This window comes from Mycteria americana, chromosome 18, assembly GCF_035582795.1.
Source record: "Mycteria americana isolate JAX WOST 10 ecotype Jacksonville Zoo and Gardens chromosome 18, USCA_MyAme_1.0, whole genome shotgun sequence".
NCBI lineage: Eukaryota > Metazoa > Chordata > Aves > Ciconiiformes > Ciconiidae > Mycteria > Mycteria americana.
Genome location: NC_134382.1, coordinates 3,562,443 through 3,589,487, shown reverse-complemented (window position 1 = coordinate 3,589,487; position 27,045 = coordinate 3,562,443). Strand labels below are relative to the sequence as shown.

Sequence of the window (27,045 nt, the reverse complement as noted above, 5' to 3'; positions counted from 1 at the left end):
GTCAGAGCACGCTCGGGTTAACGACGCTGCTCATTAAGGCAGCAGCGAGGAGCCCCCTCGGCTCGGAGGTTTCCCCTCTCCTTTCAGGAGCACGATGCCCCTGTTCGCAGGCCGCGCGAGAACCGTCCTCGTTAGCTATAGGACGTTAATTTGGGACGAGGGGAAAAAAAAAAAAAAATCCAAGGTGGTAGAGCAGCCTCCTGGCACCATCGGGCCACGCGCGGGGGGAAACAGCCGCAGCGGCATCTCCTCCGTGCTTCGAAAGCAGCAGCACGGCTCGATGCCGCATCCTCGGTTTGGGGTATTTTAAGGGAAATTGTAGCTGAGGTGGCCGGCGCGGGCTGGAGAGCCTGGAGGGACAGCATCCGGGGTCCTCTACATTGTTTTTATAACATTTCCTTGCTAAATAAAGTGCAAACTCCACGGTTGGCATTACGTACAGTATTGCAATAAATATATATATATATATTTTTTAACTGTGCGGTTGGCAATCGCATAGCACGGGAACTTCCTACCACGCCATGGGGTGCTACCCCTTGAGAACCACGTTTTCCCACACACCGAGCCCAAAGGTGGGAAAATTGCAAAGGGAAATAGGAAAAATGGGTGGAAAAAGGCACGAGCTCCTTGCCGTCCTTCCCCCGGGCATCGCTGATGCTCGTGAGGATGCTCCCGAGGACGCTCGTGGTCCCTCAGCTGCAGCGTGCTGCACGGCTGGTCCAGAGCTTCGCCACCCTCTTCGTGCTGTTTCACGCAGCTGAGACGGGGAGAAAACTTAATGAGAAAAGACTTTAAGGGCAAAGAAAGAAAAACCCAACAAAGCACATTTGATGGCTAATTAGAAAAATAGGCAGAAATCGGTGCAAGGCAGATAATCTTCGCTCCCCGGCAGCAGGAGCCGCGCCGTCCCATTTCAAGGTTGAGCAGTCGGGAATATCAATCTGATAATTGTAATGCGACAAATGAAAATCAAATTGAAGCCGGTTAGAGGATCACATTATAAATTGATTTAGTCCTTGGACAAGTTTCCACCTCCCTGGCCCCGGGTTTCTCCGTCGGGGATGGAGAGAGCTGTGGGTACCGGAGATGCAGGTGATGGGGGACATCCTTCTGCCCATTTTCCCTCCATCCGACACCATTTCTGGGACAGAAAAAGGGCGTTTGGGGGCTTCCTATTGATTTTTGAGCATGTGCAGCTCCAAGGGGGTAGATTAAGCCCTTGGGATGCTGTCACCGAAGCAAGGGGAAAAAAAACCCAAACATTTTCACCCGAAGCCAAACCAGATTACAAAATGTTGCAAGGAAACACGCAGATTCCTATAGGATTTATTTCCATGCTCCCAAAAATTCTTTTCGTCTGGAAACCGCGCACACTCAGCTCCCAAAACCAGGGGATTTTGGTACCAAATAACCTTGATTCACAGTCCAAAAAATGGCTATTTCAGCAAAACCCCCCTTTTCAGCGCAGCCGGCACCCGCTGAGCGCTCCCATCACTATTTCTGCATCTCCAAGTGCCCCAATATATACAGATTCCTTCTTTATACAGGTAATAATATACATCATATTTATATATATATATTTATATATATATAGATATTCACACGCAGACACACAGACGCCTTCGGCCGAAGAGCCGACACCTCCAAAGCCCGCAGGGAGGTTGCCGCTCCCGCCGTTAAAAACTCCCCTCTCCCCACGCGCACGCTGGTTTGTTGGGGGAAAAAAAAGCCCATTTTTCAGTTTTTTTCCTCCTTAAAAAATAAATCAAGGGTGACGCACCCAGGGCAGGACCACCCCCGGCAGCTTTTGGGTGGCTTTTTGAGGTAGGTGCCGGGTGGATGGGGGGGTCCCAGGGTGCTATAGCATCAGTGGGACCTGCCAGATGAGCAGGGTGCTGTCGGCATCGCCGCCCCGGCGCTGCGATTCGGCGCTGAAGTTACGGTAACCCCGACCCCCCGAAACAATGGCCACTGAGGAGATCTCCTTGCGTGGGGCGTCACGGGCGCAGGGTCGGCTCCGCACCCAGACGTCAGGGTCATCGGCCATCTCGTAGATAGAGCCGTCCTCCTCGGTGTGTGCCGGCGTGCCGCCCACCGGCGCTTCCCGCACCGAGAGCAGCTGCCCGGGGAGGTGGGAGGTGGATCGGAGGCGATATTGCAATAAAATCCCTTTTTTTCTCATTTCCCGAGGCGAGGGCCCATCCAGCTCGGGGGGTTTCTCTTCCTCAGCCTCCTCTTCCTCCTCCTGGTCGCCCTTCAGCACGTCGGGGGCCAGGGTGCTCAGCGCCACTGCCAAAAACTCCACGGGGCCGCTGTGCCCGTTGAGGGACACCATGCCTTTTCCTGCCCAAAAAAAGAGGGGTTGGGCTACGAACGAGCCCAAGCATCGGGTTGCGTCCGCGGAGGGAGGGGTTTTGTGGGTGCTCACCGGTGATTTTGGGGATGCCCTCCAAGCGGGGCACGGGCAGCAGCACGATGATGCCCTGGTCGGTGCCCACCCAGAGCGATCCCTGGCAGATGAGGAGGCTGGTGACGCGGACGTGTTTTTGACCTGCAAGAGTGGGAAAAATAAAAAAAAATAAAAAAAAAAGAGGGTGAGGGATGATTTTGCAGCAGCGTCTTCCCAGATAACCCAGCACCAGGGGATTTTTCACGGGGAACGCCCTCCAGAGCTCCCCCAAAACCAAGCAGCATCTTTGCACGAAGGTCTCCATGCCAGGGAGAGCGCCGCAAATATAAATAAATAAGAAGAAGAGGAGCAAAAAAACAAGTGAGACTTCTAATGGCAAATGAATATTTTATCGCCGGGACTTAGCGCTGCACAGCGTCGGACTCGGCGAAGCAATATATCTGCGGAGATGCAACTCCAGTTTCTTCGGGAGGACTTTATTAATGACCTGTCGAGTTAAAAAGGATGAGGGAGCGCCAGTTCAAAAGCGCATTAATACCCAACACTCACTCGCCCAGGCAGAAAAGGAAGTGATAAATATTTTAACATGCCCTAAAAAAAAAAAAAAGGCGACTTACACGAGTATCGTGCTTATAACTAATTACGCAATTATGTCGCGCTGTAGCTGGAACAAGGCGGGAGACAACCTTGCAAGCCCGGGGTGGGTGAGAGCAGGATGGGACGCGGCTGGGAGATGGTGCTGGGCAGTAAACTGGGGAAAATGGGGTGCACGGGGCGATGGCAGTGGGGTGCATGCACGGATGCACGCAGGGGTGCAAGGATGGGGTGAAGGATGCGTGCACGGGGATGAAGATGGGTGCAAGGATGGGGCGCAAGGATGAAGATGGGTGCAAGGATGGGGTGCAAGGACACATGCATGGGGATGAAGATGGGTGCGAGGATGAAGATGGGTGCAAGGATGGGGCTCAAGGACGCATGCACAGGGATGAAGATGGGTGCAAGGATGGGGCGCAAGGATGAAGATGTGTGCAAGGATGGGGTGCAAGGACGCATGCACGGGGACGAAGACGGGTGCAAGGATGGGGCGCAAGGATGGGGCGCAAGGATGAAGATGGGTGCAAGGATGGGGCTCAAGGATGGGGTGCAAGGACGGGGTGCAAGAATGCATGCACGGGGATGAAGATGGGTGCAAGAATGGGGTGCAAGGACGCACGCACAGGGATGAAGATGGGTGCAAGGATGGGGTGCAAGGACAGGGTGCACGGGGATGAAGATGGGTGCAAGGATGCACGCACAGGTGCAAAGTGGGATGCAGGGATGCACACAGGTGCAAGGATGGGGTGAAGGATGCGTGCACAGGGATGAAGATGGGTGAAAGGACGGGGTGCAAGGACAGGGTGCAAGGATGCATGCACTGGGATGAAGATGCGTGCAAGGATGCATGCACAGGCGCAAAGTGGGATGCAGGGATGCACACAAGGATGGGCTGCAAGGATGCAGGCACAGACCAAAGACAGGGGCAAGGACGGGTACGTGGATGCAGGCCCAGTGCAAAGATGGGGGGTGTGGATGCACGCAAGGATGCACAGAAGTGCAAAAGATGGGGTGCGTGGATGCATCGGTGCACAGATGGGGTGCAAGGATGCACGGGTGCATGGATGCACACACATGTGCAAGCACGGGGTGCACAGAAGCGCAAAGATGGGATATGTGGCTGCACGCACAGGTACCAAGATGGGTGCAAGGATGCAAAGATGAGATGCATGGATGCACGCACGGGTGCAAAGATGGAGTGAGTGGACGCACGCACACGTGCAAAGATGGGGTGCACGGATAAGGTACACGCACAGGAGCGGAGGTGCAAAGATGGGATGCATGGAGGCACGTACAGGTGCAAAGATGGGATGCATGGAGGCACGCACGGGTGCAAAGATGCCACCAGCTCCGCAGTCAACGAGGAGAGACCCCAGAGGTCCAAGCTCAAACCTTTACACCATTAACCAAGTACGTTCCTTGCACAGTTTCTCTGCAAATCAGCACAGCCATAAAGCAAAGCAACACGTCTATGGGGCGATGCCCCAACTTGCCCAATTAATTGCAATTAAGAGCCAGGGGGAAAGGGGAGCCCACCCGGCAGGACGAAGGTGGTCCTGGTGGCGATGTTGATCTCCTGCAGATGCTCCAGCGTCTCGGTGTGGAAGAGGCGGATGGAGGAGCCTGAGGAAAAGGCCATCCAGACCCCGCTGCCCGCCTTGATCATGTGCGTGACGCTGGCCTCCGCGTCCGGGTGGGCCTCGAAGGTTTGCTGCCAGAAGGGGAATTGCAAAAAGGAAATCAAAAAGGTCGCTCCCTAAAATTGCTGCCAGCTCAGGCTCTCTCCAGGGGCTGCTTTAGGGCTGCAAACCCGCGCGGGGAGGGGACCAGGGTGACCTTGAGGTCCCATTCCTCCTCGCCAGCTCTGGCTTGGGCAGAGGACACTGAAACCAGCCCATCTCCAAACCCCTCTTGGGGTTTTCTGGTTGATAATACAGCCTTTCCCACCCCTCCAGGTTGTTTTTTTTTTTCTTCTTTAAAAGACTCATTTCCCAGACTGGATGCATCTGCAAAATCCATCTCAGGATGGGACGAGACCCTTCCTGCTTCCCTCCAACCCCAAAAATCAGCGATCAAAGGCCCCGCTCCCCTGCAAGAGCTATTGGGGACCACGGACGGGTCCATCTGCTTCCCAAGCTCCCCACCGGAGCATTTCCCTTTCAGACACGGGAGGCAAACTGCAGGAAAACCACCTTTTTGCATCAAAAATCACCCCTGCTGCAGCTTTCCCAACATAAAAACTCATATTAGCATTGAAGGATTAAATCATGGGGGGAGAAACCTGCACTCAGCGACTTCGCCTTCGTTTCTCCTAAGGCTTTGAAACATTTTTTGCTTTAAAATTTTATATATATATATATATATATATATAAAAAAAAAAAACAGGAGCAGGTATTGATCCCCTTCCCAGAGAGGACCGGCGCAGAGCATCCCCCAAAAAGCTTGCACAAAATGGGGGTGGGGACTTTTAGGTGATCTGATAGCGACTTTTAGGTGATCTCCCCCTTGTTCCCCACCCCACAACGGGGTTTATTCCCTGACGGTTTATTCCCAAGCCACCGATCCCTACCCAGGCAGACCCAAGACCCTACTACACAGCTCTCCATCAAATACTATTTATACCATCCCCCAGCATCTCCCCCCCCCCCCCTTTTTTCCTCCCCCATCACTTTTCTTCTGCAAAAATTCCCACCCGGCTCCTGTCATAAATAAAATCAGAGACTGAAAACGAATCCAGTCCCCGATGCATTATTCATCCCCGGCACCGCCGTTAGGCTGGATTTACGACAGCTAATACATGCAAACTAAGTTTGGGCACTAAATGTGAAAATTAAAGGTGGGAGAAAGGTGGGGTTTTTTTTTAAAAAGGGAACTGTTCAGCATTCCTTGTTTATGCAGCTGCGGGAGATCTCTCGGCATCCTCCTCCTGTGACCCGACGTCGGAGGGAAGGGACCCAAAAGCGATGAAAAGCAGCAAAAAGCAGCAATAAGAGGTCGGTGCGGGCATTGCGCAGGCAGGGATGTGCCCGTGTGCATCCTTCGGGGCTCCAACCAGCGCGACCCCCCCCAAAGCCACTGCTGCGTCCCCCACGGATGCAGCACAGGGGGCCCGGCGACGCTCCCTACCTGGGTGCGGAGGCTGGTGGCATCGAGGACGGTGACCTGGTTGGCACAGCTGGCCCAGAGGGTCTCATCCAGCGTCAGGAGGGCTCGCACGGGGCCGGTACCCACGGCCAGGCGGGTGGGCTGCTCTGCCGGGTCCCACAGCCCCCCTAGAGCAGAGGTGCCAGGATTGGGGGGGGGGGGGGGGGAAGAAGATGCTCAGCAAAACAGAAAGGCACCTTTTGACGCAGCTTAAACCACCCCAAATGGCTGCTGGGGTCGGCTGCAAACCCCTCACGTCCCCAGCGTCACCTCAGAAGCCTCCGAGCATCTGAATGCCACAACCAAAAGGATGGGGGGGAGCTCGCACCCCCAGCTTCAACCCCCCCAAAGCCCCCCTGCCCCTACGCAAACAGCTTTTTAGCAGCCAACAACTGGCCACCGGCAACACTCGGGCACGTTCCTCACTGCAAAAGCCAAAAATTCCCTTTTTTTAAAAAAAACGTCTTTGCTCTTGAAGCGACACTCCAGAGCCGATTCATCCAGGGCCGATCTGGAGCGTCTCTGAACAGCGTCCAACCTGGATTCGGATGAATTCGCCACCAGCAGCGGCTCAGCAGCTTCCACAGATAATTGCTCTCCTTTTCTTATTCCCAACGCAATTTTTTTTAAATAAAACCAGAAGATCCAAGGGATAAGAGAGCCCTTCGGGTGCTCAGACCTCTGCTCCCGTCAGCAGGAGTTTGCAACCGAGCTGCCTTTCAGCAAATCCTAATTTTCACGTAAAAACGAGCTATTTTGGGAAAGCTTTTTTCCTTCCGAAAAGATAGGGATAAGATTAAAAACCCCACCCCGCAGCCCTGCCAGCGGCTTGCTGCCTTCCACGCGCATTTATGCGATTGAGATTAAATTAAAGCCACTTCGTTAATTGGCTTGCAGGGTTGCCGTAAGGTGGGAAAGGGGATGCGCAGCCCCCCAAAATGCAATTTAAGAGGCTTTACTGGCTTCGGGCTGGCCCGGCTGCTGCTCGCTGCAGGTTATCTCGGAGCAAAGGAGGGGTTTTGGCCCAAAAATAGGCCAACGCAGCGGATTATTTGAGGCTCTTTCCTACCCTCTAGTGATGAAGCAGGTATTTAACAGCCCAGGCGAGGAGGCCCCGGGGAGGAAGGCTCCCAGCAAGCTGCAGCCTTGGCCTCAGCTGGAACCAGGGAAAATACACCCAAAATCAAGCTAATAAAGGAGGGGGCTCTTGCGTGAGTGGGGTTTGGAGGGGATCGGTTGGTTTATAGTACCAAAAAGGTGATTTTTTTTTTTTTTTTGAAGCCAAAAGCTCTAAGGGGTCCTCGTGCAAGCCCGGCGTTGGACCCTTCCCGCAGCGCCCGAGCACAGCCGCCCTCCGAGCAAAGCCTTTGCTGCGGTATCAACCCCTCGCCAGGGCCGGTTTTCCACATGTTTTTCCCCAAACCGAGCCCCTCTGGCATTCATCCTGGCAATGCAAAATAGCATTTTTCCCCCTCCCTTTTCCCCCCCCCAGGCTGCAGGGGGAAGAACAAAATAGTGGGGGGGAAAAAAAAAAAAAAATAAAAATAAAATGGAGATTTATCACCATTTTAGCAGCCAGCACATCTCGCTGGCACGAAGAACCTCCTGCTCCATGTTTTTTAGGGTGTCCCACCCAAAAGCCTGCCCGAAAGCACGCACGGGGGTGCCCTCACCGTTGCTCCTGGGGTAGGCGGCCACGGTCCCGTCCTGCAAGCCCGCAAAGAGGTACTCAGGGCTGTGCTTCAAGCAGAGGACGGGCTGCATGCTCGGGCTTTTGCAGGTCAACAAGCACTGCGTCCCCGTGTCCACGCTGCCGTAGACCGCGATGCTGGGGAGGGAAGGGGGTGGGGGGGAGATGCAGGAGATCATGCCAGTCCTCAAGGCTCGGCGCTGGCGACGGCACCCGGGGACGGATGCAGAAGGCGCGGGCTCACCTGCCATCCCGCAACCCCAAGCACACGGTGGGATGCGGGGATGCGGGGGGCTGTTCGGCGGTCGGGCGGGGCTCCTGGGTGCCCGCCGGTTGCCCCTCACCCGCCTCAGGAATGTATTCCATGCACAGCACCGGCGAAGCCACCGGGAAGGACTTCACCGTCCGTGGCACGGCGCGGTTGAGGGAGAAGATCTCCACCTGCCCCCCTGCGCCTTCCTGGCCCCCTCCGACCTGCAGGGACCCGAAAATGGGCGTTAGCACCAGCCACGAGCGCTGGAGAGAGGGCTTGCAGCCAACGTGACCCAAACCCAGCGGGTTTGGCCCCGTTTCGGGGTGGTTTTGCTCACCCAGAGGTAGCCCTGTGGCAGCGAGGTGCTGACGGCGGAGAAGCCCAGCAGCGAGGACTGCACGGGGTTGTGCACCGCGGCGCCGAGCTGCAGGAAAGACCGGGGTACAGGGGGGGCCGTAACACCCCCGCGTTACCCCAACACATGCAGGGTATCGGTGCCTGCCCCAAAGTTTGGGATCCAGCCAAAGCCCAGCTTGTATTTTCAATTTTCCAGGACGGATTGCACCCGTTCCCGCCTCTGCAACCAGCTTGGCCATCCCATCCAGCCCAGCCCCTGGGGGATTTCTGTCTTTATCCCCCCAGAAAGATGGATGTAAGGGGAAGGAGGTATTGGAGGGGCTGGAGGAGAGGTTGGCCATCGCTCTTACCTGCAGATCGAGGGCCTTGGAGGAGAAGGCGGGCATGTGGCAGGAGAGTATGGGGCACCAGAAGGGACCTTTGCTCTTCTTGTCTTCATCGGGGCAGAGCCAGCCCGGCTGGTTCTCCTCCCCTGCAGCGAGCAGAGATCAAGGATGGCCGAGACACCCCGCAGCATCTCTCCCCTCCCTGATGGTACCCCAAAAATAGCGATTTGGGGTGCAGGACTCTCATCTCCAACCCCAAACCACCATCATCCGCAGACCTGGGGCACATCTCGCCCCTTTCCCCCAAACTATTGCACCCCACCACAGCACGCGGCCAAGCAACCGCCTCAAGCAGCAGCAAAAAAAGCCTCAAAACCCAAATAATATATACGTAAAGGGGGAAAAAAACCACACCCTAATGTGTTTCTTCACATTAGGGTTTAATGTGTTTTCATTTCTAACTCGTGGATACAGGATTATCCCCCAGGCATCCCAGATTTTAAAAAAAAAAAAAAAAAAAAAAAAAAACCACACAAAAAAATACACCAAAAAGCCACCAAAACACACAAACTGTTAAAAACAAGAGAATCAAAAATCCTTCCTGCCTGGGGGCATCCAAGCACTCAAATAGGATTTCAATTTTTTTTTTTTTTTCTTCCATTAAATAACTTTTTTTTTTTTTTTTTGTTGCAGCGGCTGGTGGAGTTAAACAGGAATAGGGATAAGGAAGCGGCAGGAGGGGCAGCTCCTCCCTTGCTTATTCATCCCGTTTTATGGAAAACGGGTCAGCCCCGCCACCGTCGAGACACGCACGCACGCCGCGTGAGCCGGCGACACGCGCACGAGCGCCAGCGAAAATCCCTCACCACACGACACCATCCCAGAGATGCCACCCGAGAGCAGCAAAACGCAAAGCATTTTGAGCCAGAATTACCAATTCCCATCGTTTCCGGCGTGCAAACCCCCAAAATGTTCTCCACCACCTTGCTCCAAATTTTTTCCCCTGCCCCGTTTCACATCGGGACGCTCAGGGCAATGCAAACCCCCCTTCTGCTCCCAAATTGGGCTCTTCAAAGCAAGGGTGACGGCAAGCAACACGCCACGGGGCTACTCACGCAGTCCTATCTTGGCCAAGTGCAGGCGGTTCACCCAGGAGATCTTGCTGAGGGGGTTTGGGGTGATGAAGACCACCATGACGCTGATGGGGCGGCCAGACCTGTGTAGGGAAAGCATCACCAGGTTGGTCTTCAGCTGCCTCCTCCTCCTCCTCCCCAGGGTAGGAAGAGCCCACCCATGATCTGCAAACTCACTTGTCCGGCTTTCCAGGCATCAGGAGACGGAGGCGGCACTTGTTGGCAGAGTGGATCTCCTCCTCTTTCACCTTCATCATCCTCTGCAGGGCCAAGCACCAGTCCTGGGCCACCGTCATGTTCAGGTTCTGGGGGAGAAGTCATAAATCACGGAAGTGCCTCCAAGACAAGCCTGAATCATCCCCAGATTTCATCCGTGGGGCTCAGGAGGATGGGATGTCCAGCGGTCCCCGAGGAACCACACGGTTATTGCAAAGCGCCCGAGCTTGCTTCTACCCCAATCATGAGTTTGACCATGCTTTGGTACGTAGGTACCTGGTAGGTGCCGTGCAAGGTGCTGATGAGAAGGGTGATCTGCTCCACCACCGCCAGGTCCTTCTGCAGGTCCTGCAGCTCCTGGAAGAGCCGTGGTGGCCCCAGGTAGACTTTATCTTGGGTGGAGAAATAGAGAAACAAGGTCCGTGGCGGATGCTCCGTCCCACCCCACCGAAACCAGCCCAACACCGGATCAAGGGACGGCTGCTCACTGTGCGAGGTCTGCCCAGCCGGCGCGTGCTTCTTGGCGCCGGCGTTGTGGATGACGACGTTGTCCTTGTCGTAGGCGCCGCTCTCCTGCCCCACCTCCACCACCTGTACCTGCGGGAGGGCCGTGCTCCACTTCACCACGTATTTGGGACCCAGGGGCACCAGGCTGCTAATTTCCAGCTGGCCTCTGCCGAGGGAGGATGCAAAGAATATAGGTAAATAAATCAGCAGGCGCCGCCGCTTGCCCTGCAAGCCCTCGCAAAATGCACGGTGCAAGCCGAGCCCCATTTGCAACCCCACGCCGTGCGCCGGTGCATGCCCGCACCCCCAAAACGCGGGGCACACAACCACAGCAGACCACACTCGGCACCTACCCTGGGTTCACCGGCCTGAAAGAGGGGAAAAACGATTAATAAGGAGGTATTATGGGGAGCTCAGGGAGGGTTTTTCCCTTTGCAGCATCAACCTCCACCAAGCCCTGAGGTGCCAGAAGGCTCCCGGACCCCGCACCAGCTCCAGGACCCCACAGCACCAGGGGACGGAGGCTTTGCACGGAGCCGTGCCAAAAGCGGGGGGCAAAGCAGCCGCAAACCAGGTGGGTTCCCCCTCCAAAACAAGGCGGGGTGGCTTTAAAAGCCTTTGGGGTAGAGCTGGCAAAACCTACTCAGGCCAAAATTGAGGTGGGGGAGGTCGCTACATGGACGCTTTGCAAAGCGGTTTTGGGGTCCGGGGCCGCCGGCACGTACTTGAAGTTGATGTTGGCGCAGACCAGCGTGTCGTTGAGGAGGAAAACCTTCCGCTCCTTCGACTTGATGAGCTGCCCCCGGTCACCGTACACCGTCTCGGTCAGCGTCTCGCAGAGCAGGAGCTGCCGCTGCCCCGAGCTCAGCAGCTGCGGAGGGGACGGAGCAGGCGGAGGGCGGGGGGGTCAGCCTGGGAGCTCTCGCAAACCTCCTGCCCCAAAATTTGAGTTGCTTTTCCCTTATTGCAAGGATTTTCCTCCAGCCGGGAGCACGCACGGTCCCCAGCTCTGCGGAGGCGGCCGTGCAACGTGCTTCGAGGCTGCACGATGCAAAACCCCTTTGCACCCCGTACGCCCAACCACCAAGACAGCAGAGCCCTGCAAGACCGGCGTGGCCCTTTTGCAGCTCCTTCTGGGTCTCTCTTCATCCCCCCGCCCTAAATTCTGATCCCAGGGCTGAGCTGGCGGGTGCCTCGCTGCGGTTTTTGCCACCGCAGCCGTCCCCAGCCCAGGATGTGTTGCAAGAGCTTCATTTAGGGTTTTTTTTTTGTCCACCAACGATTGCAAAATCAGGCAGATGAGACAGCAGCTCATCCTTGCTTTTTCCCTGGAGGGGAATTTCCCCGTGCCAGCCTCGAGATTTGCTTTTGCTCAACATCCTTTCAGAGACGAGAGGGATCCTACCTTCCTGAAACCCCCGACACGGAGAGGAAGGTGGAAGCTGCAAAGCTCAACCACCAGCTCCAAAACCCACCCATCACAAGGATGAGGAGGTGAGGCTGAAGGACCCACCTTGTTGAGGCTGCTGCGGTCACTGATGCTCTTGCTGAGCTGCTGGATTTCAGCGACTTGGTCGGCCAAGCGCTTCTGCTCATTGAGCTTCTCTGCCAACGTCTCCAGCTCGGTGAGGGCCAGCTGGAGGGACAGGCGGTCCGCGTGGCCCTTGGGGGTGTTTTTCAGCATGTCCTGGGGTGGGGGAAAGGACGGGGGACAAAAGCCACCCCGGAAAAATCAGTCCCGTTGGGGATGCTACAATTGGAAGCACTTTCAGCACCTCCAAAATCAAAGCTTGGAAGATGAACCTTGGAGAAGTCCCCAAAGCTGCAACCAAGCTGCCAACCCAAAAACGTGTCCCTCGCTAAACCCTGCCCCGCGGCACCCAGGCTGCGAAAAGTAGGGTGCAACGCAAGGTGGGTGCTGGTGCCCCTCGCCCATACCTGCAGGAGCAGGATGAACTGGGGGAATCTCTGGATGGGCTTCACCATCAGCCCGTAGAGCGTGACCCGGTCGGCGCTGGCCATCTGTCTCTTCTACAGAGGGGGGGAAAAAGGCAAAAAAAAGAGGAGTTTTCACCCATAACCGTGACCGGCAGCACCGTGCGCCCACGTTTGGGTCCTGCTGACCTTGAGGAAGTCCAGGAAGGCAGGTTTGGTGAGACAAGCCTTCTTGATGAGGGACATGGCAGTGGTGAAGTTGTTGACGTAGTCGCTGTAGACATCCAGCACCATTGACTTGGAGAACTGGGGAGAGGGCAGGAGGAGAGCCGCGATGGCGTGGGGCTCCCCCGAAAAGAGGGATCGGCAAAGGATGGGGGTGCTCGCGTATTTTTGGAGCGATGCTGAGGACGCTGGGGGTACCCCAAGTTGGGGCTGCATCGCTTAAACCCACCCCCACCCCTCGAGAGGGGGCCAGCGGGAGGTTTGGCAGCAGCCCCCTGACTTTTCCTCCTACCGAGGCCACGAAGAGGTCCCCGATCTTCTCCGCCGAGTCCCACTCGGCCACGCGGGAGGCGAGGGCGATCTGGAACATGGAGTGGCACTGCAGGATCTCCTTCAGACGAAAAAACACCACCTGGCACTTCCTAGCGCTCAGCACCTTCGGCTCCATCTCCATCAGCGGGTTCCTGTAATCCTGTGGGCGATGCCGGTGCGTCAGCATCCCTGCATCTCTGTGCCCCCCCCCCCCCCCCCGAGCTCCCCCCAAAAAAGGAGGTCCCCCACCTGCAGGATGCGTTTCAGGGATTCCACGTAGCTCCGCTCGCTCTGCACGATGGAGCCCAGGATGTGCCGCCGTACCACCTGCAACGACGCCGGGGCTCAGCCGTGGTCCCCCCTTCGCCCCGAAAAACAGGACTGGGGGGGGGCAACGCGGGCACAGAGCGCTGCAGAAGTGCTGACGCCGCGGCATCGCTTTCTGCTGACTTGCCCTTTCCCCGGTTGCTCAATCATGGGACCAAGAAGAAGCCGTGCCCCCCTCCAAACCCCCCCGGAACCCCCAATCCGCCCCGCACCGACCTGCTGCGGGCTCAGCCCCTCAGGCATGGGGCCCAGCTCCGGCGGCGGGTGCTTCATGTCGGAGACGGTGACCTCCAGGAAACCCGTGTCCTCCTCCTCCGAGTCTCCTGCAGGAAAAAAACCCAACCAAATGCCAAAAAAAAAAAAAAAAACAACCCAGTTTTAGGCTTTTTTTGGTCTAAAGAAGGGCCCAGAGCCCCCTCAGCTGCTTGGCTGGGATGCTGCGGGGGCTGCATTTGGGCTTGGGGCTGCGAGCGGAGATGGATCCCGGCGTCCTCCCAGTATTGCGTGCCTGTCCCCAGGCCCCAGCCACTGTCACCGGACACCAGCGTGAGTCAGGCTGCGAGCAGGGACCGAGCCAGGTCCCCACAGGGAGGGGACAAAAAGGGTCCCCGTCCCAAAAAAGCCACCCTGGCTGGGGGAGAAGGCCCCCGTTCTCACTCCAAGGGCGGGCGTGAGCAGGGAAAACGGGGGGACGAAGGACCCAAAAGCAGCACGCAGAAGAAAATGGGGAAGGCGAGAGGCGAGCGCCCGCTGCCCAGCACGGCGATCCCTTACCCGAGGCCGAAGCAGCTGAGGAGGAGGAGGGCGAGCGAGCCAAGGCAGCGTCGCGATGCAGATACGACTGCTTCTTCCACATGGCCGCAACGCCCCGCTACGGCCGCCCCGGCCCCATCCCCGTCGCCTATAAATAGCCGGTAACGGGGAGGACTAGCCCGGCTGGAGGGGAGGGTGCTGGCGGCCGGGTGACCTTTTTCCTTCCCTAATTTTGGCACGGAGCATCGCCGCCCTGGGCTGCCAGCTCTGCCAGCTCCTTCTCCCCACCTCCGTGCCCCGGGGACGGGATGCTCTGCAGCAGCACCCCGGGGACGGGATGCCCTCCCGCAGCCCGGGGACCCCAAAAGCGTTTAAGCCCCCGCCCCAGCCAGGCTAAGCCGCGGCGGGGACGCGCGGCGAGGCCGGGACACACACGCCGGATCCCCCGGGCAGCCCCGGCCGAGCCGCGAGGCCACCCGCCGGGATCCTACCTGCCCCGTGATGCTCCAGGGAGACCCTCGAGCTCCAGCGGGCAGGCGGCTGCTTTTCCGCCTCCCTCCTCCTCTGCTCCCCATCCCCTACGCGACAGCGGGAGGGTTAGGAAAACACCCCAAAATCGGTATTTCAGGGCAAATCCTGCTCTGTGTCCAAGGGGGGCACCCATGGGTGGGGTCACTGTCCTGCTCCCAAAAGGACACGGGTGCTTGGAGCAAGCAGCGAGCCGAACCAACCGAGCTTGCATGAGGATGCAAAGAGTGGGGAAAAAAAAAAAATATACGAGCTTAAAACGCAGAAAATAAACCAGCAAAAGGAAAAACTGAAAGCATTAAGGATTCATAATGGATTTTATAAAAATACCCTCAAAAAGGCTTTTTTTTTGGCTCTCAAAAGCAAGGGAGGGCTTCCCGCTTACCTGGTGCTTCTTTCCGGTGCAGGAACGTCACCTTCCTCATCACCGCGATCTTGGTCTTCTCCAAACCATCCTTGGTGCCACTTTTGGCCGCTTTCATCAGCTGGGTCATCTGGGCAGAGGGACGAGAGGGACCAGGAGGCTCGAGGCAGCACCGGGACCCCATTGCGGGTCCAGATACAGCGGTGCCATCCCCTTGGGGACATCCCCTCCGAGCATCGTCCCCCATTTCGGGTCCGGATACAGCGGTGCCATCCCCCTGGGGACATCCCCTCCGAGCATCGTCCCCCATTTCGGGTCCGGATACAGCGGTGCCATCCCCCTGGGGACATCCCCTCCGAGCATCGTCCCTCATTTCGGGTCCCGATGCAGCGGTGCCATCCCCCTGGGGACATCCCCTCCCAGCATCGTCCCCGTCTTCCCACGCAGCCCGGCAGGGAGGCAGAGGAGGCACGTGGCTGAGGAGGAAGGATGCTCCAGCACCTCTCCTCCCTCCACAGGGACACGGCCGCGTGCAAGCAGGCGCGGGCAAAGCGGGAGGGTGCAGCGAAAGCGAAGAGGAGGGAGGGAAGGAAGGCACGAGCGCATCCATCCCCTCCTCGCGGCCGGGGTTTTATGTGCGAGAGAGCGAAGGGTGGGGAGCGCTGGCCTTTCACACCTCAAATCGCAGCATTTTTAGCCCGAGCTCACATCGGCATCGCCTTCCCAGCCCAAACTGGCCATGGACGGTTTGGGGCTGGGAAGGGCTTTGCACTAAGTTTCTACACCTCCCAGAAATCTTCCCCACCTGATTTCCACCCCGTATCGGGGGGAAAAACCTTCTCGGATCCATCTATCCCACGGGCAACCTCGCTTCGTCCAAACGCCCCTTAAAAAAAGAAAACCACCCAAAAAGCAAATGCTTTGGGCAGCTGGAGGACGGGGAGCTGCAAGACAGATGCATGAGAGGCAGCTTTGCGGTGCTTAACTCAATTTTTTTTCCTCTTCTGGGGGACAAAATGGGATGAATTCAGCCTGGATGAACTCCGGGAGGGTTTTTCCCCCCTCCCTAGGAAATTTGGGGGACGAGGGACAGAGGAGGGACAGTACCTTCCAATCGTACTTCTGCTTCAGCTCCTGCATGTCTCTCCCCCCAACTCTTAAAGCCAGGATGTCCCTCTTAGTCCTGGCGTATCTCTCCTTTAGTCTATTCAGGTCTGGAGAAAGCTGAGCCCAAAGCAAACCAGGCGGGAGGAGGAGGCAGAGGAGGCGAGAGAAGGCAGAGAAGAGATCCAGGTAAGCAGCCAAAAAAAAAAAAAAAAAAAGAGGAGAAATCATCCCAAAGCAGCACGGTACAGGCAGCATCTTCCCAAAAATCTGGCTTTGCTCGAGCAGGGAAGGGAGCAAGCGCAGGGAAAGGCAGCAGCCACGCTCTGGCAATACCAAAATGTGAAAAGAAAGGGGAAAAAAAAGGGGAAGGAAGAAAAAAGAAAGAAATGAAACCCCCGAAGTTTCGGGCTGGCTTTGCACTGGGTGACCCGGGAACTGCAGCATCCTCTGCTTCACCATCTGCGGGAGCAGCCGGGCTTGATGCTCTGGTGCCTTTATACAGCAAACCCAGGGGAAAAAAGGAAAATAATGATTAAAAAAATAAATTCAAGCCTTACCTTGGGCTGGAAGGATGCCCGCTGCTTGGCCGGCTCGGCCTCTGGCTTGGTTTCCTCGCCCGAATCCTCGCTGTAGCTCTCGAACTCGCTGGAGCTCCAGCCCAAATCCTCGCCCGCCCGCGAGCCCTCACCACGCTGCACCTCCTCGTAGATCAGGCTGTGCTCCGTCCCCGGGCCTGGCAAGCAAAAACCAGCTCCTTTGCCTTCCAGAAAGGCAATTTCCCCTCCCCAGGGACCCACAGGAGGTGCCCCAAATCCTCAGGGAACACATCCGCCTTCATCCCTTCCAAACCCCAGCAGTTCTCCCCCGGTCGTCCCCTCTGCACCCGCGTCCAGGATGAGCGGCTCCTTCCTGGAGCGTGCCTCGGTTTGCCTGGCTGCAAAATGGGCTCACGGTCCCGGGGGAACCGGGCGGGGGGGAAGGTCTGTCCCTACCGTTCTGCTCGGCATCAAGGGTTTCACAGGGGACATCGTCATAGATCACATCATCCTCCACCGCCGGGAACTCGAAGCGCTCACCTTTGGGGGGACAAACCCCCCGGCAGGGACTCAGGTCAGCACCCAAGGATCAAGCCAGGATGCAGAAATCCTTCCCAAGCCTTGGCAGGGTTTTGTTTTGGTTTTTTTTCTGGTATTTTAACCCACCTCGGCGGCCGCTTTTCCTCTTCCAGGTCTGGCCACCGATGTGGGGGTCTCCACCAGCCTCCCCATTCCTCACCCCCGCTGGCAGCCTGCGGGGAAGGGGGTCAGGGAGCACCCCGGGGTGCAAATGCCCCCGCATCGGGTGCAAACCCCCCGGGATGGGGTGCACCCAGGCACCTCACCCCCCTATCGCCCCCCCCTTCCTATTACAGGGGTTCACAAGCACAGAATAAAGCTTGCATCAGGTTCCCCCCATCGCACGTCTGCTTCTTCACGGATCTGGGGGGACGCAGGGTTTAGGGCCACGATGCAAAAGACCCCAAAATGGCTTTTTTAGCCTCAGACCGCGTGCTGCTGGAGGGCAGGAGGAGCACGGGGCGAGGGTCCCCATCCCTGGTGGGGGTCCTGCCTCTCTCGCTGCGCCCCGCGTGTGCTCCAGCGGGGCGACAAGCTCTCCTTGCAGCCAAATTTGCATCTTTTCTCCCCAAATCTGCAGCTGGGGCAAACACCAGCCTCCTTCAAACACCCATCCCAGGGGGTTTCCTCGACCAAGGGCTGGAGGAAGCCCCCCACCATCCAGTTAACCACAGACCCCCGATGGTACCCAAAACACCCACAGATCCCCAGGGCTGCAAGGTGCACCCCAAAACCCCGGGGCTCTCCTGCTTGCAGCCCCTTTCGCAAGCAATGGGGAGAAGTTGGGGAAACTGAGGCACGGCGCCAGGCCGCAACGTGCCAAATGGGGGTGGGGGGGACACACAAACCCCAAAGCTGTGTTTTCCCCTTCGAGGCACTCAAAAGCTCCCCAAATCCCCCCAAAACCCCACATACCCTTCCTGGGTCTCCGGCACCAGCCCGTCTGCGGGGAGGAAAAGCAACGAGAAACGGCGTTGGCACCCAGGCTTGCAGCCGTGCCACCCTGGGCACCCAAAAGGGACACGGTGGGGACATCGGGGACCCCCTGCCTGCCCTCCTCACCGACACCGGAGCTGGCAGCACGCCGCCTGCGAGGGGGTGCTCGGAGGACCGCTTCGCCGCTCGGCTCCGCCGCCGAGTCTTCTTCCTCCTCCTCCTCTTCCTCGCTGTCCTCAAAGTCGAAGGCTTCGCCGAGGTCCTCCTCCCCCTGGGGCAGGGGGCTGGGGGTCTCTGGGGCAAGATGGTCACCTGCGAGCAGAAGCAGCGTCACCCAGCACGTCCCCGTGGTGCTGCTTACCCCAGCAAGGCGGGAGGGATGCGGGAGACGGAGGGGGATGCAGGGGACAGAGGAGAGCGTCACCCCCCAAAAAACCGCAAGATGCAACAGCCCGTCGTGTTTTCACGACCCCGAGAAGCTCCGACGGACACGTCTAGGATGCCCCCGGGTGATGCACCCCCCTTTCTGCACCAGGCTGGGTGTCCCCCCCCCCCCCCCAAAAAAGCCACCCCAGCTCCAGCAGGTTGACAGTACCTACTGCGGGGCGAGGGGGCGGCTCAGACGAAGCCATGGTGCAGGGGGTCCGGATGCTCCGCCTGGGCCCTTCCCCGAGGCTTTCCTGCGGGAGAGGAGGAGAAACGGGTTGGGAGGGGAGATCAGCCCCCCGAGATCCATCCCCGGGAGAGGGGGCAACGTGGGGAGCCCCCAGGTGCGACGGATCCAGCTCCGGCTGCCGCAAAACCTTGCAAGGAAGCAAAACCGCCGCTCCCAGGTCCCAGTTTGCACGGCAAATCCAGCCCGCGCACGGCAGGGTTATCCCATGCACGGCAAATCCAGCCCCGCCAGCCCCCAGCATCGAGCCTGAAGGTCTCGGAGGGTGGGAAGCGCCGAGCATCCTCCCTGCGATCGATGGCTCATCCGCTCCGGTAACCAGAGACGCCCGGCACGACGCCCTGAAAGGTCACCAAGAGGAAGAGGAAGGACGGAGCGGGGACCCCCGAGCCTGAGGGACGGTGCGGCGGAGAGAAACAACGCCCGAGAGGCCGCGAAGAGCAAAACGGGGCCAAACTCTGCTAATTCAGTCCTGCTGGAAGCGCAACCGCTGCACAACGGACGCCACCGCCCTGCTCCAAAGAGCTGTGACACCCCCCCACCCCCCCCCCCGCGACCATTTCTCCCTCGCCTGGACCCCCATTTCCCCCGGGAGGGGGATATATGGGATGCACAGACCCGGGATGATCCCCAAAAAGGGATCTATTCATTTCCTCTGCGCCAAACCCCCTTTGAGCTGCAGCGCAGCGCGGGTGCAATTGCCCCGCGTGGGTTTGCATCGAGCCATACAGCTCCAGGGCCATATATATACACACAGAAATATATATATATTTAGGTCTAGAGCACAGCAGGAGGGAGCTGAGGCCTAGGACCACCTCCCACGTTTGCCTTTACACCTGGAAAACGAGCTATAAAGCCCTGGCAATCACAGCACGTGCACAAGCTGATGCTGCAACCCCGCCAGCTTGCAAAGTGCTCAGCAACCCCAGCCCCATCCCACTGCAAAACCCCCCCCAAAGCATCGAGCTAAAACCCATCCGACCCTTTCCCAGACACAAAAAATAAAAATAAACCTCTTCTTCCCCTCTTTGACCTGCGTTACTGCCGCAAATATCCTCTTCCAGCCGCTTTTGCAACGAGCCCATTGCCTCTGTAAACACATTAGTGGGGATTTATTTGGGAGGGGGACCCCGGGATGCTTCTTTTTCCTCCTTGAACTCTTTTCCTGGCCCTTGAAACAGAAAGCAGTCGGCAGCCAAGGCTGCTCTCACATGTCACCTAATCTGCTTCCCGTTAGCATGGGAGCCGGCCATTCCCTTCTCTCCCTCTTTCGCAAGCTCCGGGTTTTATCCCTACGGATGCGACGCTAACCAAGCCGTAAATCCACGATAAACCAGCCCCGCCACGAGACGCACGGAGCTGAGGACCACAGGGGAAATAAAGCCGTAATTCTGCAGCGATGCCTCCAAAAAAAAAAAAAAACAAAACACCACAAAAAAACCCCAAAAAACAAAGCCAGGAGATAACACCACCGCCTGGGTAAAACAAACCCAGCAGAGAGATGCTGACGGTTTTATCCAGAAACCAGTTTGCTCACTGGTTCGGTTCGCCCTTCCAGCAACCCAACGGCTTCTGCGTTCGGAGAGGGGAGCGGGGAGGGCGATACGCAGCCGGGCCCCGCGGCTGGGTCCCGGTTTTGCGCTGCTGGCGGGGCAGGAGAAGGTCACTTCCCATTTTGACCGTTGACATAAGCTCCCCCCAGCCCGATTTGTCCCAGGGCTGGCTATTTTACCAGCTGCGAGCGCGCCTGCCGCCGAGGAGAATTACCAGCTCTCCAAAACAACCCCCTGCGACCTTTAATTGAGTCTTACTAAATCTAAAAAAAAAAAAAAAGGGGGTTTTTTGCATAATTTTTCCATAGCAAAACTGCCACGGGGGGGGTAAGAGCATCCCGGTAGCAAAACGCATCCCACGGGATGGGGGAAAAGCTGGTGGGAAGGAGCTGCCCTGCCAGGGAGATGGCCCCGGAGCAGGCGTGGATAGCGAAAAGGGGATGCGGAATAACGCAAGGCGGCCGCGGGGATGCCGTATAACCCGAGGAGGAGGTGGGGATGCGATATCCTCCTTGGAAAGAGGGATTTAAAGCCCGCAGGAGCCGCTGGGTCCTCACCCTGCCGCCCGCAAACGGCTCGAGGCAGCGTCACCGGCCCTGGTTCAGCCCCGTCTCCCTCCCAACCTGGGCAGGGAGGAAAAATAAATAAAGCCGGATCTAAATAAAGGCAGAAAAGCAGGGCCATCTGCTAAACCCAGCCCGACCCTTCGCCTAGCAAGCTGGCAGCTATTTGGCTTTATTTTGTTTATTTTTAGCCACCGCGACGGAGCGACAGGTCCCAGCTGGCGGGGACGGCTGCCAGCCCCAAGGGACCGTCCCTGGTTAAAGCATCCTCCACCCCATCCCACCCGCCCCCTTTTTTCTTAAATACAGGGGTTTGCCAAAAAAATAAATAAATTTAAAAAAAAAAATCCATAATATCACAGCATGGAAGCAGCCAGGATTTACCCTGGGAATCCCTCCTGCTCCTCTCCGCATCCCCGCCACATTAATCCCTCCTTATAAATAACCCCGGCGGTATTTATAAGGGATGGGGGGGGTAGAAATAAGAATCAGCTTTTGTCTCCCAAGAGTTTCCTCCGACTCCTTATTAATTCCTCCAGCCGCCGGTCCCACATCCCAACTGCAGTTTCAAGGCTTATTTCGCCACCTGGATGATTTTCCACCATCACCTTGGCCAAAAAACCAGAATTAATTCAGATTATTTCCAGCGCACGGGATGCCGGGGAGGGCGGGGATGTTTCCTCCCCCAGATCCTAGTCCTTTAAAATAATAATTTTTAAAAAACCAGCAAATCTTTGCTGCAAGGTAAGGTTTTTCCAGCCCTAATTGGGCGTTATCGGTGTTTTAAGGGCCCAGTGGTTTATTTCCCAGTTTTCCAAGGAATTCATTGCAGAGGTTTGAAGATGTCAGTGTGGAAATGAGGGCTCCGGTGAAGAAAAATTATCCTGGGTCTTCAAAATTCCCCCAAATTGGGTGTTTTGATGCGGTGGCAGTTGGAGGGAGCAATAAGGGGTGGCTCGGCAAGTGGTGGGAATGAAACGATAGCAAAAAGTTGGGGGTTTCCCCCTAAAAAAAGCCAGAATATGGGCGGTTTTTTCCCCAAAAAAAAGGGTTTTCCCGGAAAAAAAATCCATGAAAATTCAAGATTCAAGGCGATTTTGTCGTTATTTTTATATAAACTCTTGCCAAAAGGCATCAGCTTATGGGAAAAGCTCTTCCTGAACACAGTGTTTCCCTCCTTCACCTCGAAACGTCTCCTCTGGGCAGATATCCCGCAAATATTCCAGTTAAAGACCCAAGACCTGGAAAACTGCCGCCGTTCTCCTTTTGATTTTCCTTTTCACCATCGCCGACGAACCGGAAAAAAAATTCCTCCCTTGTCCAGCTTGTGCCGTGAGAAGTGCAAATGCAGGGGAAAAAAAGGGAAAAACACCAAACGGTAAAAAATCAGAATTATAGCACCTAAATAAAAAAAAAATAGAGCCTGTTTTGCAAAGATTTCTTGCGAACAGACCCAAAAAGCAACAAAAAAGCCTTATTTATTGCCAAAAACCTCCCCAATTCCATGCTTACCCCAATCTCCACCTTTCGATGCTTTGCAAAGTAATTGCAAAGTTCACCCGCTGTGAAACTATCCCAGGAAGGAATTTGAAGGGAGAAGAATTTTAACCAGAAATAAGCAGAAAAATGGGGTTGTTTGTTTTTTTCCCTATTAGTGTTTCCAGCTCAAAATTCCCAACAACTTCGGGGTTTGCTTTATTGCAAAGGTTCAAATTAAAACCTCTCCCACCCTTTGCAAGTGATTTTTCCTCGCGCCGACGCTCTGGGGTCACTTTATTTTGGCTGAAAAGTGACCCAAAAATCGGCATCAGGGGGTGACACCAGTGGATTTGAGATCACCCTCCCCAATATTCTGAATTTCTCTCCCTGTTTTGCAAACACCTATTCAAGCACCCCGTAAAATGCTGGTTTTGCCACCCCGCAAATGCATTTCTTCACTTTTTTTGCTGGTATTTCGGTTCAAAACCTGCTTGCTGAAACACACTTAATACATTAAAAAAAATAATAAACTGGTGCAAGCAGAGGGGGGGGGGAAATACTGCAGTGACTTCACCCTCTTTGCAACTCCTGCAGCGTGCAATGCAACCTTGCGCCCCAATGCAACCGGTGGCCAAAAAAAAAAAAAAAAAAAATCACTAAAAGGGGGAAAATTGCCATTATTTGCTGTTAAAATCACCCTGGAAGAAGCTCTCAGCCCCCTGAAACTGCGGTTTCCCACAGGTGCTGCAAACCCCAGCCGGGAAAACCCAGGAGGGATTTGCAACCGTCGCAGAGTTTGCAAGAAAATGGGGTGAAAAAGCCTGGGAACGGGTGCGGGATAAGCCTGACGCACAGACGACGAGACGTTGATGCTCGCCTCCTCCCTCCCCATCGCCTATCTATTTAGAAGCAATTAAAACATATATATCTATCTATAACAAAAGCCCCAACCAGTGGCGCAGCGGGCAGGCAAAGGGCGACCTCCTCCCCCTGCAAGAGGATGCGATAACCTATAGATATGCATTTTATATATATATATATATATATATGGATTTATGGGCAAGGAGGGGAGGGGAGATGGGGTTTGCTGACCTGGGAAGGCCGCGTCTCCTCCGGCTTTGTGTCCGCATCGGCCGAGCAGGCCCCCGGCGGGGAGGCGACGTCGGAAAAAAACCCCAACCCGACGGGGATTGATCGCACCGACACCCGCAGCGGGGTGCCCAGGGTGGGGGACACCCAGCCGGCACCCCCCCACCCACCCCAACACCCCCAGATCCCGGCGGCCGAGGGCTCGCAGCCGGATGGGAGCCGCGGTCCAGCGGCTGCACCGAGGGATGCCGGGATTTTGGGCAGCATCTCCCCCCCCTCCTCTTCTTCTTCCCAAGCAGCTCTGATTTACACCCTTGGTGTTCCCCAGTCCTCATAAATAACCCCCCAGCAGGATTTGGCCCCCTCCTTGCCTTTTAACCCCCTGTGTGCCGGGGAGACCTGTTAACCCCCTCGCCACCGACAGCATCGCCCGTGCAAAAACAGCCCCGGCTTTGCAGCGGGAGCTTCCAACAACGTTTGCAGGCAAAGAGAATTTTCTCCAGGATATTTTACGCCGGAGCCACCAGCTGCGGGGCCGGCAGCCCCAAACCACAGCCCCACACCCCCGTTCAAGGGTATTTCCCCCATGCCACCTTTTCAGGCCCTAACCCCCCCCCCCCCCCAAAATACACCCTAGCCAAAAAAAAAAGACAAGTTAAAGCAATGCAGGGACCACCCCATGCATGCATTTATTTAAATGCAATATCCTCGCTATGAACTGCACCCCTCTTACCTATGCCATCGGCGTTTGGGGCTGCGTCTTTCTTGCTGGGAAGGAGTTTGCTGCTGCCGTCCCGGCGTTACCTGCCGGCACACCCCGGCTGCTGCCGCCCAGCCCTGCTGGAGAACACCCCTTGCAAACAAACCAAACAGCTGCCAGGTTTATTCCGGCTTGAAACCAGCTGAACAAGCCCAGCAAAAAAAAAAAAAAAAAAAACACCACCAAAAAACCACCACACCTATCCCAGCGCCCTTCGGATGACTCGCAGGCAGCTGAAAAAAAAAAAACACCTTTTCCTTTGGGTAATGGCATGGCTGCCCTGCCAGGTGTTGCTGCCTGTGGAGGTGCTGAGCCCTTCCAGGAAAACCCCTCTGCAAGCGGGAACAGGATCCGAGCCCCAAGCACCGTGGTGGAGAGGACTTTATCCTCGCTGCCCCAATACGTGGAGGGACGAGACCCTCCACGGCCCATTTTTGGGGGGCTGGGTAGCAGCAAAAGCATCCCAGCGGCAATCACAGAAATTTAAATTATTTTTCCAGCCTTTCAGATTGGAAAAATCCAATCTGATTTTTCCGATTTCCAAAGACTGGAAAAATTCCAGTCTTTCAATCATGAAGCAACCCTCCGTTTCCCACCCCGGAAACTTTGCAGCAAGAACTGAAAGCCCCCCCAAAGGAGCGAGGGGCTGGCGCGCCCTGAACCCTGCGAAGGCCGCCGCAGAGAGGGAAGGGAGCAAAGAGCACCCGAAGCACCCACCCCCCCCTCGCAGGCTGCTCGCGCTTGCCTTGGCACCAGCCAAGCAAAAACGCACCCGTGGGGTGCACGCAGCACCGAGCAGAAAGGGTCTGCTGCACCCGCGGCGGGGGACTTGGGACCCGCAGCCGGCTCTATAGAGCACCGCCATACATCCACCGGGGTCTATAGGGACTAACCCTCCAGGTGAGTCGGCGCCGGCCGGCAATTACACGGTTTGCCGGCCCGGTTGCGTCGGCAAAGGGGGTGAGTTTGCGCGCACCCCGAATTACGAGCACGCAACCCCTCCCCGGGTGCCCGCTGCACCCAGCGGCGACTTGCAAACCCCCTTGCAAGGCTGCACCAATGCACCCCAGGGTATTAAACCTCCCTGGCACCCATGGGGTGCCCCCAGCCCCAAAAACTCACCCTGCGCTCAGCAAAAATAGGAGCAACGAGAGCTTTGCTCGCTCACGGCCGGCGTGTTGGCACCGGTGCGGTGCCCAGCGTGCCGGTGGCACTGACTCAGCTGGGGCTGGGTGCCGGCGTCAGCAAGGCTGGGCCACCCTGGGGTGCTGGCAGCCGAAACAACCCCCCGAAATAAATAAATTAAGAATAAAAATAAATTAAAAATAAAAGATCACCCCGCAGGTCACCTCCCCTGCAAGGCAAGGGGGCACCCGGCTGCAGCAGCCAGCCAAGAGCCCCCCAAGCCCCCCTTGCGAGACGCAGGGCTGCGTTTTCGCAGCAGGATTGTAGACGCCTGCAAGGGTTAAGGATGCTGTTCCAGCTCCTTGCTTGGAAGCAATTTCATGCACCTCCTCCCTGCGTGCAGGGCAACCTCCTTTTAGCCAGAAAAAGTCCATCAACTCCAGCAACCCGGTTTTATTCACCCACGTTGGGTCAGGGACGCTCGGGGCAGGATGGGGGTCACCCGCCCGCGGTCACGGGGATTTAATCCCGCCTGCCAGAGGATTTTCGTACGTCAAGGATCCAGCCCTTCGCTCCTCCAGGAAAGGACCCCCGGGATATTTGGGGCAAGGAAACAGTTTGCACCCGTGCTCAGCCCTTAAATAAGCAGCCGCCTCCTCCTCTCCAAGGCTGCTGATGGAGCCCAGCTGGCCTCATCCTGCACCACCCCTGCGAGAGCCACCCCCCCCCCCCGGTTTAGCATGGAAACCCCGAGCAAAACAAAATTAAACCCCCTCCTTGTGCAGATTTATGCCCTCCCCATAAAGCTTTACAATATATAACGTAACAGGAACTCAATAAACCCGTTTTTATGGGCGTGAACGGAGACTTTTTCCAGGACCTTTAAATATTAGGCGTTTAAATATCTGCGTAAGTGCGCCGTGTGCTTGTACAGGATGCGGGAGAGAAGTGATGGGCATGGAGGGAGGGCGTTTATTTAAATAGAACCATTCCACGTGAATATATATATATATATATTTATAGAGATCTATGTAATCGGGGTGATGGAGCCGGTCCGGGGATGCCCTCTGCTGGCTTCCTCCCGGGGAAGGCTTTGGGACACCTTCTCCAAGAGATGTCCCAACTTCTCCAGAGTTTTTTTGGAAAGACCTTGCAGGGAGGCACCAAAAGCCGCTCTCCGTGGCACCACGGCGTTGCTAGAAACCCCGGACGAAGATGCCGGACCTCTTGGTGCCTGGTGCAAGGATGCAAGAGAGCAGCTGGGCTGGTTTTGCTCGCTGGTCTCCCAACCGAAAACCCCTCGGAGGTGCACAAACCCGCCCACCGTGAGGATGCGCGCTTGCAAAGCATGCAGATGCAAGCTTGCAAGGCATGCATTCATTTTTTTTATGAAATAAAAAATGAATCCTTGCTTCCTCCGCATCTCCCCGCTGTGCAATTCCCAGCAAAACAGGGGTTTTGGCAGCAAAACCTTCCCGAGACTCCATCTGCCTGCAACGGCCCGCCAGTCGGAGGCAAGCCAGACCTTAAATTCCCCTCTCACGCGCACTAAATGCTTGGGAAAATTCAAC

The 27,045-nt window shown here is 56.5% G+C and overlaps 1 protein-coding gene across 4 annotated transcripts; it reads right to left on the bottom strand.

Annotated features, from left to right (window-relative positions):
* Positions 1-458: 458 nt before the first annotated feature.
* ARHGEF10L (Rho guanine nucleotide exchange factor 10 like) lies at positions 459-23,828 on the bottom strand. Of its 4 annotated transcripts, XM_075520803.1 has the most exons (28): positions 23,593-23,826; positions 18,828-18,912; positions 18,359-18,544; positions 18,212-18,239; positions 17,384-17,469; positions 17,174-17,257; positions 16,739-16,914; positions 16,182-16,298; positions 15,096-15,204; positions 13,646-13,752; positions 13,352-13,429; positions 13,083-13,262; positions 12,755-12,871; positions 12,569-12,661; positions 12,144-12,317; positions 11,356-11,501; positions 10,612-10,796; positions 10,400-10,515; positions 10,085-10,212; positions 9,890-9,990; positions 8,799-8,920; positions 8,429-8,515; positions 8,083-8,312; positions 7,822-7,976; positions 6,131-6,276; positions 4,541-4,715; positions 2,429-2,551; positions 459-2,343 (listed from the first exon to the last, which is right to left on the bottom strand). In XM_075520803.1, exons 2-28 carry the CDS (start codon positions 18,862-18,864, stop codon positions 1,859-1,861), a joined length of 3,771 nt encoding a protein of 1,256 aa, XP_075376918.1. In that variant the 5' UTR covers positions 18,865-18,912; positions 23,593-23,826; the 3' UTR covers positions 459-1,858. The 4 variants fall into 4 exon arrangements, with proteins under 4 accessions (XP_075376918.1, XP_075376915.1, XP_075376916.1 ...); XM_075520800.1 differs by lacking the exon at positions 16,182-16,298 and having other exon boundaries at positions 460-2,343; positions 23,593-23,726; XM_075520801.1 differs by lacking the exons at positions 16,182-16,298; positions 18,828-18,912 and having other exon boundaries at positions 460-2,343; positions 23,593-23,828.
* Positions 23,829-27,045: the final 3,217 nt, after the last annotated feature.

What these genes read in the sequence shown, in the direction of transcription:
- ARHGEF10L (XM_075520803.1), bottom strand. Translation starts at nt 18,864, where the DNA reads ATGGCTTCGTCTGAGCCGCCCCCTCGCCCCGCAGTAG. An exon ending in GGGACCTCTTCGTGGCCTCG is followed by an intron (nt 12,872 to 13,082) that starts GTAGGAGGAAAA and finishes CCCTCTCCCCAG; the next exon opens with TTCTCCAAGTCAATGGTGCT. An exon ending in CTTGGCCAAGATAGGACTGC is followed by an intron (nt 8,921 to 9,889) that starts GTGAGTAGCCCC and finishes TGCTCGCTGCAG; the next exon opens with GGGAGGAGAACCAGCCGGGC.